Here is a 13,604-nt window from a genome sequence, read left to right on the forward strand (position 1 = left end):
TTAACAGCAGCAATCGGATTGTATTGGATTTGTTTATCGTCACGTGTACCGATGTACAGTGAAAAGTATTTTTCTGCGAGCAGTTCAAACAGATCATTTTGTACATGAAAAGAAAATACATAATAGGGCAACACAAGGTACACAATGTAAATACATAGACACCAGCATCAGGTGAAGCATACAGGGTGTAGTATTAATCAGATCAGTCCATAAGAGGGTCATTTAGGAGTCTGGTAACAGTGGGGAAGAAGCCGTTTTTGAATCTGTTCGTGCGTGTTCTCAGACTTTTGTATCTCCTGCCCAATGGAAGAAGTTGGAAGAGTGAGTAAGCCGGGTGGGAGGGGCCTTTGATTATGCTGCCTGCTTTCCCCAGGCAGCGGGAGGTGTAGATGGAGTCAATGGATGGGAGGCAGGTTTGTGTGATGGACTGGGCAGTGTTCATGACTCTCTGAAGTTTCTTGCGGTCTTGGGCCGAGTAGTTGCCATACCAGGCTGTGATGCAATCAGATAGGATCTTTTCTATAGGACATCTGTAAAGGTTGGTAAGAGTCAATGTGGATGTGCCGAATTTCCTTAGGTTCCTGAGGAAGTATAGGCGCTGTTGTGCTTACAGCAGAAGGCAACCCCTGTCATCACTCGTGAACTTGCTGGTGCCTCAGCAGGTATGTTGACCGAGTGAATCCCTTCTCACACACTGTGCAGGTGAATGGCCTCTCCCCGGTGTGAATTCGCTGGTGTGTCTGCAGCGTGGCTAAGTGACTGAATCCCTTCCCACAGTCAGAGCAGGTGAACGGCCTCTCCCCAGTGTGAACTCGCTGATGTGCCTGCAGATTGGGTAGCTGAGTGAATTCCTTTCCACAGTCAGAGCAGGTGAACGGCTTCTCCCCAGTGTGAACTCGCTGGTGTACCTGTAGGTGGGATAACCGAGTGAATGCTGTCCCACAGTCAGAGCAGATGAATGGCCTCTCCCCAGAGTGAACTCGCTCGTGTCTCTGCAGATGGGATAACCGAGTGAATCCTGTCCCACAGTCAGAGCAGGTGAACGGCCTCTCCCCAGTGTGAACTCGCTTGTGTCTCCGCAGGTTGCTTATGTCAGTGAATCCCTTTCCGCACTGAGAGCAGGTGAACGGCCTCTCCCCAGTGTGCATGAGCTGGTGCGTCAGCAAATGGGATGAGGTTCGAAACATCTTTGTGCAGTGAGAGCAGCTGAACGGTCTCTCCCCAGTGTGAATTTGTTGGTGGGTCAGCAGTTGGGATGAAGAACTGAACCCCTTCCCACACGTGGAGCAGGTGAATGGCTTCTCCCTGACGTGGACTGGCTGGTGCCTGTGCAGGTTGGATAACAGAGCAAATCCCTTCCCACAAGTGGAGCAGGTGAACGGCCTCTCCCCAGTGTGAATGCGACAATGTTTTTCCAGTACAGATGGGGCACTGAATCCCTTCCCGCAGTCCCCGCATTTCCACCGTTTCTCCATGGTCCAGTCACACTGATGTTTAAAACTTTCTGAAGCAGAAAGAATAGATAAACCTTTATCCTTCTCGATTCAAAGGCCTATGGTATTCAAGTGTTGGTGAATTGAGTGATTGTCAAATCGAGACGTGACGTTTGAGATTTCGGTCTGTAATTCTTCCTCTTCTAACATCCTGTAAAAGGAGTTTATAAAAGATATCACTGTCAGTACTGGATAGAAATTCAAAACAGATATTTCTGGTTTCCATGGAATATTCTTTCCTTTCTCATTCCCCAAAAGCTGTAAATCCCCATCCCACACACTCTCCCTCCATTCTCACTCTGCTGTATCTAATATTCACCCTCCCAATTCTCCCGAAGGAGCTGATTCAGGCTGATTGACAGATCCCTGTTCACTGCTTCCTGTTCTGGACACAGAGAGATGAAAATCTTTGTGCAGGCTGCCAGCCTAATGGAAATATGTAACAGGATTAAAATTGTGTTTAATGTACAGGATTGTTTCAGTTGGTTAAGATACAGTGGTGTTGTGATTGATCACGAACTTGAAGCCAGTGAGGGTCCTCAAGCAGAGATGATCAATAATTTCTAACTGAAATTGGATGGATGCTGCAGGGTTACAGCATGCAACCCACTCCAGACTGACAGAATTGGTCGACATCAACTCGAGTTGTCCAATGGGCTCCTTCTGTGCCATAATGACGCTATGATTGGAAATCTGTTGGGTGAAAATATTCACGAATAGACCTTTCTGGTGAGCAAGAGAAGCAATTTATTGTTACAGAGCTCTGGGAGAAGAGTCCCAGACCCCGCAGTCTCTGGAAACATCTTCTTGTTCAAGCCAGGGCTTACGCTGGTTTAATATAGTTTCAAAAAGCGGAATTAGTGTGTAGCCAATCGATTCCCCTATTAACACATTCAGATCACATTTCTCCAATCAATTCCTTACACATTAGGTTACATTGTTCCAATTAGCTCTTTACATTCGTGATTACATATTGGTCATGGTGTCTCAGGTAGTGATGCATAAAGAGGGCCTCTTCCTCTTTTGGTCACTATTTTGAGTTTGGTCACTCGCTCCTGTGGTTGTGGAGCAATGGGTCAGTTACATATACAGGATGCACCTGGTCAGGGGACACTTATTTTCCTCAAAGTTTGTATTCAGCAGAATTCAGTGTTCATACATTCGAAGGTGACAGGGTGCGTATTTTACAGCCTTTGGGGCATGCGGCTTCAGATGTTCCATATCTACACCTTACCTGTAGCTCATCGACTACCCTTCACCTGAAGTCCTCCACATATCACTCGACATTTCTGTTGCCTTTGTCGTTGCCAGGTGCACATATCGGCGTCTGTCGCTGCGCTAGCAACAGGCATCATCTGAGCCACCATGACTTTACAGCAAGTATTAAAACATCCAATAACTAAACAACATATTACAAGGATTATGACACGCCCATGTGTCAGGTATGATCCCCAGGATCCTTCCAGTAACCAATCTAACCATCCATTCCCCGGTGATTCATATAACTTCTTAACCTCCTGGCGGATATGATCCGCAAGGTTAGTGATGTGCTCTGAGCTGTCAGGAATATCGGTACAACACTCGGAGCCAATCATGGTACAAGTCCCACCCTCACTCAGCAGGAGTAATCTAGGGCCATTCGGTTTTGCAGGGTCACTGTCCTTATTGCTACCATATCGGTGCTTATATCGATCAGTGTCTCGGTAGTATCGTTTGCCACTTCTTCCAGAATTTTCGCGACTTTTCGTAGTTCTTTTATGGCGAAGGCCACTCCTATGGGGGGGTGGGGAGAGAGAAAGTAAAATTCCAAAGTATCGCTGTGTCTCTGTTATCTCTCTTTTTGTAATGTCTGGGTTCTCTCTCAGGGTCCCTATGTGGTGTACATAAGGAACAACATATCCTAAGTAGCAAGATCCTGTCCACTTACTAGGGAGCCATGGGTAAGCTTTGTGTCCACAAATAAAGTAAGTACAATTGTATGCTGTGTATCGCATCGGATTAGTTCCCATTGTCACTACCCAGGTCCACTCTCTTGCCCTGGGTATGTGTTATTGGGCAACCCTTTCAGCTATGCATATCCCTTGGCGATGCCATATGTCAATCGGCATGTGCTGTGTCCCACACTAATCTCCGTGGGTCGTCCCGTTGGGGTTCTTTGCAGACACAACACCTCATTAGTCCACCTTATTCGCCTCATATCAGTGATTGCGAACCATGGTGGAGCTTGGGTGAAATTATACCGGGGTTGGTAAAACCCGGTGAACACCACTGAGAGATGGAACCCTGCTTTCTTCCATTGTTCTAGATGTATGGCGTACATATCTATCCCCGAGACATCTTTCGTCGATTTCCCCCGCGTCGCGCTCTGCTTAATTATTCACGCTGCCGCCTCCGTTATATTAAAGAGCACTGATCTCAGGGGTATTCCCCCTTTTGCATGGATTGGCACATGGGCACACACCCAACAGCTAGAGACATCTATGCCTTTCGCATATGCACATGACATGTACAAGTAGGTATTTACATGCAAGTCCCGTTAATTCTGCGTTGGGAGTCTACTCCCGGCTACTTCCATCAAACATATTATCATTATTACAGCAAACGTCATGAGTCTTCTGCAGTTTTTGGAATTTTGGTTGTGTGGAGTTCCCTGATTTGAACATAAATGCATATTTTTACTCGGTATACTTTTAATTGTGTCCAATGTTTCTATCGTCCCATACCCTTTATGTCCACACATACACAGGTATCCCCACTGATCAGGACTTGGTGTGGTCCCGTCCATCTGGGGGCGATCCCAGGCTTTACAGGTAGCACCTTTACCATCACCTTCGTCCCTGGTGTCGGGACATCAGGGAATGTGGTCCAGAAAAAGTTCCAGATTTCTATCCTTCGTCTCCTGCCCAGTCCACACTTGCCTTTAACTGACTACTGAACTCTAATATGTATCTACGCGTCCTGTCCCTTAATCAGACTATTTCTTCTCCCCCTGTTATTATCCCCTGTGCAGTTGCATAGCTCGTCCCGTCATCACCTCATAGGGTGATAATCCAGTTGTTCGGTTTGGGCTCGCTCTTAACTTCATTCGGACAGTGGGCAGCACATCTATCCTTGCTGCTGTTTCTCCCCTAGTGCCTTTGTCAGGTCAGTTTTTAGAGTCCTATTCATCCGCTCTACCATTCCTGAGCTTTGGGGATGGTAAGGGATGTGGAATTTTTGTTTGATCCTCATCCACTCACATGTTTTCTTCATTACTCTTCCAGTAAAGTGCATTCCTTGGTCCAAATCTAGTTGCAAGGGTACCCCCCTAGCGAGGAATCACGTCCTCAGCTAATATTCGTGCCACGGTTATGGCCGTGCAGTCGCGGGTTGAGAATGCCTCCACCCATCTGGTAAGTTGGTCAATTATTACTAGGCAGTATCGTTTCCCCGGCTCGGGGGTTGTGATCTGGTAGAATCAATTTGGTCTTGGCTGATGTGCCACCCAGATCTTTACGGGGCGCCCCGGGTTGTACTGCGCACATGGGATGCATCTCTGACAGTGCTTAGCTATATCTCTCCCCATTCCTGGCCACCACCATTCCTTTCCGATTAAGTGTATCATGGTCTCTCTTCCTGAGTGGTCCATTCCATGGTGTAATTCAAGGAGGGTCTGCCTGATGCAGGCAGGATCAATTACTTTTCCATCCTTCCTCCAGATCCCATCCTTATCTGGCTTCCCCCCTATTTTTATCCCTTTCCTCCTTTTCTTCCCTTGATATATCTTTGTGTAATTGTGCAAGACTGATGTTTTCCACCTGGGCACTTATGATGGGAATATCGTGTTCCAGGGCAATTTGGGCCGCCTTGTCTGCTGCTTCATTACCTTTTTGTTGGGGTGTCTCTACCTTCTGGTGGGCCTTAATGTTAATCACTGCTACCTGTCTCAGTAACCTTGTGGCTTCCAATAAGGCTTCTATACGCTGTTGCTGTTTTATCCTATCACCTCCAGAAGTGACAAAGCCCCTCCTATGCCGTCATATAGTTGTGCACAACCCCAAAGGCATACCTACTATCTGTGTATACGTTCACCGTCTTCCCTTTGGACATGATCAGGGCCTGAGTGAAAGCCACCAATTCAGCCACCCCTCTGACAGTGCTTCTTCCAGCCTTCCCAAGAGGACTGTTCTTAATTTGTCATCTTCTACTGCCCATCCAGTTCGTGGGGACCGTTGACATATTTTCTAGATCCATCTACATCCAGGTGAGTTCTGGGGTTTCTGGAGGGTCTTCTTCCACTATCGTTCCACTTACCTCCTCATCTATCTTGAGTATACATGGGACTCTCCTGTGTATATGATTCAATCTGCAGGGTTTCCCCGGTGTCCTTTATGATGACCACTGATCTATCATTGGGAATGAAGTAAGAAGTCTTACAACACCAAGTTAAAGTCCAACAGGTTTGTTTCGAATCACTAGCTTTCGGAGCACAGCTCCTTCCTCAGGTGAAGGAACTGAACTTTCCTCAGCTGAAGGTGAAGTTTCACCTGAGGAAGAAGCTGTGCTCCGAAAGCTAGTTGGACTTTAACCAGGGGTTGTAAGATTTCTTACTGTGCCCACCCCAGTCCAACACCGGCATCTCCACATCATTAGGAATTAAGACCGTTTCCCAGTGGGCCTGTCGTAGGTTTGAGACTGATCTGAGCTTACTGTTGTTCAACATTTCTACAATGGTATGCCTGGTGTGTAAGATGATATCGCCGCTCATTACTGTAGGTTCGCTGACCCTGACCGCCCATGCTGCGCAGTCCAGAGCTGCCACGCAGCGAAACAAGCCCGCCAGTGCGGGCGGCTGTCTTGTTGAGTAATATGCCACTGGTCTTCGCCTGTCCCCGTGGACTTCGGTCACTACTGCGGCATGGAACTCACCTTCGTTCGTGCAATGTATGTGGATCGGCTTTCTCAGGTCTGGTGGACCGAGGCCGGGGGCAGAAGTCAATGCTTGTTTTAACTTCCCGTGTGCTTCTTCCTGTTCCAGTCCCCAGTCTATGGAGCAGACAGATTCCTATTGGCTGATTGCGGCAGGGCTCCACTGTGACGTCACAATACGGAAGTGACATTCCGAGCCTGAGTCATTCCTATTGGCTGAGTGATCTACTGTGACGTCTAAAGTACAGTAGTGACATCATGAGCTTCAGAGTGATTTCTATTCAGAGTGATTCACACAGGACTGCATTGTGACGTCACAGGAATGGAGGGGCGTTCGCAGTCAGTTTGGGACAAATTGCTGCAGATTGGAAATGAGCTCAGTGCGTCCGGCGGTGAAAGCCACGCCCACCATCACGTGGGGTCCGAATCCACCCCCTATTGGCTACAGGAACAATGGAAACCTGGGGAGGACCGGAAATACGCTGGGTCTGCAGCAAATCAGGGTCCGGTCTTTGTGTTAATGGCTGCACGGAGCTTCCTCCACTGGTCTGCCCAGCAAAGCTGCTGCTCCTCTGTCTGAGTGAATATCGAGCTTCACACAGACTGAAACGTCCTCCTGTCTCCAACATCTGTGAGTAAAACACTTTCTTTTCTCCCCCTTTCCATTTCTTTTCAAATTCTGACCTTCAATTGATTTTTAAAAAAAATTTAAAGTACCCAGTTTTTTCTTCATTCCAATTAAGGGGCAATTTGGCATGGCCAATTCACCTACCCTGCACATCTTTGGGTTGTGGGGGTGAGACCCACGCAGACATGGGGAGAATGTGCAAACCCCACACAGATAGTGACCTGAGGCCAGGATCGAACCTGGGACCTCTGCGCTGTGAGGCAGCAATGCGAACCACTGTCACCCCTAACCTTCAATTGTTGACTTATTTAATTGTTGACTTATTTAAATCCCCAGGCCTCCATGGGATTGAAGAGGATCTGACAAATTTCAAATCTTCTCTGGTCACAGGAGTGGAGCTAGAGGACAGGAGGACAGATAATGTGGTTCCATTATTCAGGAAGAGAAGTAAGAAAATACCAGGAAATTACAGACCAGTGAGTCTAACTTCAGTGTGTGGAGATGCCGGTGTTGGACTGGGGTGAGCACAGTAAGAAGTCTTACAACACCAGGTTAAAGTCCAATAGGTTTGTTTTTGAATCACTAGTTTTCGGAGCACTGCTCCTTCCTCCGGTAAATGAAGAGGTAGGTTCCAGAAACATATATTTAGACAAAGTCAAAGATGCAATACGATGCTTTGAATACGAGTCTTTGCAAGTAATTAAGTCTGCAGGTCTAGACGGAGAAACTGGGGAGAGGGAGAATCACAGATTAAAGAGGTGTAAATTGTCTCGAGCCAGGACAGTTGGTAGGATTTGGATTTTGGTCTAACATCAGTGGTCGGTAAACTTTTGGAAAAAACTCTGTGGGGCAGAATTGATCAAGGATAGTCAACATGGTTTTGTCAGGGGGAGATCGGGTCTTTCAAATTTGATCTGAATTTTTTGAGGAGGTGACTAGGTGATGAAGGCTGTACGGTTTAAGTGGACTTCTGTGGGCTTTTGATAAAGTCTGACACGGAAGACTAGGGAGGAAGATAAAAGCCCTGGGGATACAGGGCAATTTGTCAAATTGAATCCAAAATTGGCTTTGTGGCAGGAGGCAGAGGGTGATGGTCGTAGGTTGTCTTTGTCACTGGAAGTCTGTGTCCAGTGATATTCCGATGGGATCAGTACTGGGTCCCTTGTTGTTTGTAGTGTACATTAATGATCAGTTGTGAATGTTGAAGTAAGTAATAAAAGGCCACTACCTTGAGTAAGACTCTTGACCGATCCACTCACGGTGTATTTAATCTTTTCAGTATAAAAATCCATTAGATCCCCACACCATGCTGGGGCACTTGGTGGGGTTGGAGACCTCCACCCGAGCAGGACTCGCCTCTGGCCAATCAACAAGGGGAAGGCAAGGACATCTGCCTCCGCTCCCCCGTCTGCAGCCCCAGCGAGTCCGACACCCCAAGTAAGGCAACCAAAGGACAGGGCTCCAGTTCGATATTGATAATCGCCGACATGGTATTGAAGAAGAAGACCTGAAAGCTCACTAGTTTGGGACAGGACCAGGACATGTGTGTGTGGTTGGCCGGCCGGACCTCTGGAACACCGCTCACACCTATTGTCCACATCTGGGGAAAAACTGCTCATCCTCTCCTTGGTTAGGTGTCCCCTAAACACTGCCTTGAGCTGGACCAAGCCCAGTCTCGCACTCGAGGACGTGGAGTTCACCCTCCCAAGGACTTCACTCCACACCCCATCATCTCCTACAGGCCCCACATCCTCATCTCACTTCACTTTCACTCCATCCACTGAGCTTCCTTCCTCTGAAAGGATCCGCCCATAGATTCCAGATGTGTTACCCTCCTCCGATCCCGCAAGTAAAAGGGTCCTTTCCATTAGAGATGCTGGCAGAGCTTGCCCTTGTTTCTCAAAGAACTTCCCAACTTGTTTCTCAAACTCCGAGGCCAGTGCCCCCACCAGCATATCCACCGTGATAGGAACGGCTGCACCCACTGGAGTCAATTCCACCAACCTCCCTCCTGGTGAGCCACACGGACCCACCAAATCCGTCGAAGGGTTTCCTCTCGTAACTTTCTTCCCACCAGACCTTTTTGAAATTTTCAGCATGATTTTGTCGACGGGTTCACTGAACCTTTAGCTTGACCCAAGTTTGTCCACCCAAATTCCCCGGGAACTGGGCAAAAAGGACAAAAAAAACCATCCATCCTGGCGGTGCCGCCTAGTGTGTGACCTTCTCCAACATACAGCCACCGGAGATCTGATAGGAAGCAGTGAGCGTGAATCTGTCAATCAGCCTGAATCAGCACCTTCAGGAGAATTGGGAGGGTGAATATTAGATACAGCAGAGTGAGAATGGAGGGAGTGTGTGGATGGAGATTTACAGCTTGTGGGGAATGAGAGAGGAAAGAATGTTCCATAGAAACTAGAATTGTCTGTTCTGAATTTCTATCCTGTACTGACAGTGATGTCTTTTGTAAACTCCTTGTCCAGGATATTTGACAGTGAGGATTTATAGAAAGAAATCTCAAACCAAATGTCACATCAAGATCTGACCGAGTCACTCGGTTCATTAGGTCCTGAATATCATCGGCCTTTGAATCTGGAAAGAGAAATGTTTCCCTGATTTGTCAGCTTCAAATGATTTTAACCATCAGCGTGACTGGAAAAGCACCGAGACACACACACCCGAGTGAGAGTGTTCCAGAGCACTGACTGTGGAAAGAGCTTTAACCAGTTACACAGCCTGAAAAAACATCACACCATTCACAGCGGGGAGAGACCGTACACGTGTTCTGTTTCAACTGATTGTCCGACCTGGAGAGACACGAGGAGACCCAAAACATGGAGAAACCGTGGAAATGTGGGGACTGTGGGAAGGGATTCAGGGCCCCATCAAAGCTCGAAGCTCATAGACGCATTCACAGTGGGGAGAGGCCATTCACCTGCTCTCAGTGTGGAAAGGGATTCATTCAGTTATCCAACCTGCAGAGACATCAGCGGGTTAACACTGGGGAGAAACCGTTTACCTGTTCTCAGTTTGGGAAAAGATTCACTCGGTTATCCAGCCTGAAGTCACACCAGCGAGTTCACACAGGCGAGACACCGCTCACCTGCTCTGTGTGGGAAGAGATTCACTCACTTATCCAGCATGCGGAAACATCAGCGAGTTCACACTGGGGAGAAGCCATTCACCTGCTCTGACTGTGGAAAGGAATTCTCTCGACTATCCCACCTGCAAACACACCAGCAAATTCACACTGGGGAAAAGCCATTTAGTTGCTCTCAATGTGGGAAACGATTCAATGATTCATCCGCCCTGCGGAAACATCAGTGAGTTCACACTGGGGAGAGGCTGTTCACCTGCTCTGTGTGTGGGCGGGGATTCACTCAGTTATCCATCCTGCAGACACACCAGCAAGTACACACTGGGGAGAGGCCATTCACCTGCTCTGACTGTGGGCAGAAATTCGGTTATCCAGCCTGCAGAGACACCAGCGAGTTCACACTGGGGAGAAGCTATTCACCTGCTCTGACTGTGGGAAGGGATTTACTCAGTTATCCACACTGCGAGTACACCAGTGAGTTCACACTGGAGAGAGGCCCTTCACCTGCTCAGTGTGTGGGAAAGGATTCAGTCAGTCATCAGACCTGCTGAGACACCAGCGAGTTCACAAGTGATGACAGGGGTTGGATTCTGCTGTTATTGCTGCTGTTAATCACACCCAGGACTGAACCATGTTGATTCTGACACATGGTGCAGTGGGAGGGTTTCTTTCTGCTGGATTGGCCATGACTTTGCTTCCAGTGGGCTGATGATCATTGAGCCTGGGAGAGCACATTTCCACTGAAATAATCCACAAAAGCTGATGGAAGGACATTTATTTTATCATGCAAAGTAAATCATGTTTTTCCTACCACTACAGGCAGATCTAATATAAATACATTTGTCTCTTTGGGGAGGATGCATCATCAATGTGTGCACACTCTCCCCGTGTCTGCGTGGGTTTCCTCCGGGTGCTCCGGTTTCCTCCCACAAGTCCCGAAAGGCATACTGTTAGGTAATTTGGACATTCTGAATTTTCCCTCCGTGTACCTGAACAGGCGCTGGAGTGTGGCGACTGGGGGATTTTCACAATAACTTCATTGCAGTGTTAATGTAAGCCTACATGTGACAATAATAAAGATTATTATTATACCGTCTGCCTCTGTTATCCTTTACCTGGGCTATTTCCCTCGTGGCTGCCTTCTTTCTCAGCTGGTGAACCAGCAGGCGGCCAGCCCTCTCCGTGCTCATAAAAGGTCCCCCGTGTCTGGCGGAGTTGGTCACTGCCTTCCTGGTGGATAGCAGGTGAAAGTTCTTTTGCAGCTTCTTCCTCTACAGCAGAAGCTCTATGGCCAGGACCTCGGAGTATCGTCTGTCAACCTCCAGAATGAGCCAAGGACGATCCTACACCTGGTATCCTCCTGCACCACAGGAAACACCGCACCCCCACCCCCCATTTTTCTGGAGCTTCTGCTCGAGGGCTCACCCCCGGTCGAGAAAGTGGAGGTTTGATGACTTCCTGATAAGAGGTACTTCATTTACTACACATTTTAAGGAAGAGTTTGAGTTCTTCCTTTTCTTTAACTTGGCCCCTGGTATTTCCCCCTCCAGACGTGTGAAGTTCATGACGGGGTGGGATGATCATTTCTCACACTGCTAATAAAAGGTGCAGGTGCTGGAGAACCAGCGGCTTCTGGAGGTTTGTTTGGCGAAGGCCGAGGAGAATTATAAGATTATCCCTAGTAAGCTCTGCTGAGGATGTTAATGCAGCAGACTCCCTATTTACTCAGCAGGATGCGAAAAGGAGTTTGGGAATAAACTGAGCAAATACAAAGGCTGACTTTGGAGCGGATTTCTCTTTGTGGCTTGCTGGAGGGAAAAGGGTCACAAAGACATACATACATAGAATTTACAGTGCAGAAGGAGGCCATTCGGCCCATCGAGACTGCACCGGCTCTTGGAAAGATCACCCTTCCCAAGGTCAACACCTCCACCCGATCCCCATAACCCAGTAACCCCACCCAACACTAAGGGCAATTTTGGACACTAAGGGCAATTTGTCATGGGTGGCCAATTGACCTAACCTGCACATCTTTGGACTGTGGGAGGAAACCAAAACACCCGGAGGAAACCCACGCAGACACGGGGAGGATGTGCAGACTCCGCACAGACAGTGACCCAAACCGGAATCGAACTTGGGACCCTGGAGCTATGACGCAATTGTGCTATCCACAATGCTACCGTGCTGCCCCTAAGACGGAGGAAATAAACAGGAATTCCGGGAATTCTATGCAGGATTATACAAGTCTGAGCAGTCTGGTGATGTGTTGGCGGGTGTGGAGCATTATTTCTGTTTCTTGTGACCATCCTTTTAGCCAAACAAATAAATGTGTCAAGCTGAGGGAGCAAAGGATGTCAATGTCTTTCAGAGAGAGAGAGAGACCTGGGCCAAGCTTTGCAGAGTCTGCACCCTCCCTGGATTCACTTCCTTTCCCTTCAGTTGCTGCAAGTTACCAAATGAAGGTCAGAATGAGAAAATAAATGGAAAGGAGGAGAAAATAAAGTGTTTTACTCACAGATGTTGGAAACAGCAGGAACTTGTGAAGTTCAATCCATCAGTCACACAAAGCCCGCGCTGATTAGCTGGAGGACCAGAGTCCTTCCGGTCCTCCAATTCTTTCCATTGGTCAATAACTCAGGATGCGTGCTATTCTTTGCACATGCGCAGTTTCCCCTCTCCTTTGGACATGCGCAGCCGTGGACGGGGGGGGGGGGGGGGGAGATCACCGATTGGCTCCCCGCTCTGGCCGGAGCTGGGTTTTTTTCTCCCTTGTTCAGTGGGGGGCGAAACAACGGGTGGGGACGGGGAGCGCCGGGCCTGCGCACAGGAACCCGGTGACGGCTGCGCGGAATAGGGTAATTCCTATTGGCTGATTCAGGCAGGGCGCCATTGTGATGTCACAGCGGATGTGAAGGTAAAACCTCCTCCTGTCTCCAACATCTGTGAGTGAAACACTTTCTTTTCTCCCCCTTTCCATTTCTCATTCTCACCTTCAATTGGTCACTTGCAGCAACTGAAGGGAAAGGAAGTGAATCCAGGGAGGGTGCAGACTCTGCAAAGCTTGGCCCAGGTCTCTCCCTCTCTTAAAGACATTGACATCCTTTGCTCCCTCAGCTTGACACATTTGTTCTCACGTGTAATGGTGGTATCCATGTCGATGATCTGGCACGTCTTGCAGAGATTGCCATGACAGGGTTGTGTGGTGTCGTGGTCACTGTTCTGAAGACTGGGTAGTTTGCTGCAAACAATGGTTCGTTTGAGGTTGCGCGGTTGTTTGAAGGCAAGTAGTGGTGGTGTGGGGATGACCTTGGCAAGATGTTCATCGTCATCAATGACGTGTTGAAGGCTGTGAAGAAGATAACGTAGTTTCTCCGCTCCGGGGAAGTACTGGACGACGAAGGGTATTCTGTCGGTTGTGTCCCATGTTTGTCTTCTGAGGAGGTCGGTCCGGTTTTTCGCTGTGGCGCCAAGAGATGGC

The 13,604-nt window shown here is 48.3% G+C and overlaps 2 protein-coding genes and 2 long non-coding RNA genes across 11 annotated transcripts in view; 2 read left to right on the forward strand and 2 right to left on the reverse strand.

The window, feature by feature from the left end:
- On the reverse strand, positions 1-12,943 carry LOC140419909 (uncharacterized). Of its 5 annotated transcripts, XM_072503959.1 has the most exons (3): positions 10,049-10,167; positions 5,787-5,878; positions 1-1,644 (listed from the first exon to the last, which is right to left on the reverse strand). In XM_072503959.1, the coding sequence occupies exon 3, from the start codon at positions 1,473-1,475 to the stop codon at positions 633-635; it is 843 nt and encodes a 280-aa protein (XP_072360060.1). In that variant the 5' UTR covers positions 1,476-1,644; positions 5,787-5,878; positions 10,049-10,167; the 3' UTR covers positions 1-632. The 5 variants fall into 5 exon arrangements, 4 of the variants coding, with proteins under 4 accessions (XP_072360060.1, XP_072360058.1, XP_072360059.1 ...); XM_072503957.1 differs by lacking the exons at positions 5,787-5,878; positions 10,049-10,167 and adding an exon at positions 12,642-12,803; XM_072503958.1 differs by lacking the exon at positions 5,787-5,878 and having other exon boundaries at positions 10,049-10,174.
- LOC140419927 (uncharacterized) overlaps positions 1-13,604 on the reverse strand; it is a 378,337-nt gene that overhangs the window by 232,630 nt on the left and 132,103 nt on the right. The window lies entirely within an intron of this gene.
- On the forward strand, positions 6,635-11,222 carry LOC140419911 (uncharacterized). 3 transcript variants are annotated; one of them, XR_011946084.1, is made up of 3 exons: positions 6,635-6,904; positions 7,366-7,653; positions 9,513-11,222. It is a non-coding gene; the product is annotated as an uncharacterized lncRNA (long non-coding RNA). The 3 variants fall into 3 exon arrangements; XR_011946083.1 differs by lacking the exon at positions 6,635-6,904 and adding an exon at positions 6,915-7,032; XR_011946082.1 differs by lacking the exon at positions 6,635-6,904 and having other exon boundaries at positions 7,041-7,653.
- Positions 12,938-13,604, forward strand: part of LOC140419910 (uncharacterized) — a 17,898-nt gene continuing 17,231 nt past the window's right edge. The window contains exon 1 of one of the 2 annotated variants that reach the window (XM_072503961.1): positions 12,938-13,040. The gene's annotated coding sequence lies outside the window, so the exon portion shown is untranslated. Of the gene's footprint in view, positions 13,069-13,604 lie in introns of both variants that reach the window. The other variant, XM_072503960.1, reaches the window with a different exon arrangement.

The sequence above is a fragment of the Scyliorhinus torazame genome, chromosome 5 (assembly GCF_047496885.1).
Source record: "Scyliorhinus torazame isolate Kashiwa2021f chromosome 5, sScyTor2.1, whole genome shotgun sequence".
NCBI classification, from domain to species: domain Eukaryota; kingdom Metazoa; phylum Chordata; class Chondrichthyes; order Carcharhiniformes; family Scyliorhinidae; genus Scyliorhinus; species Scyliorhinus torazame.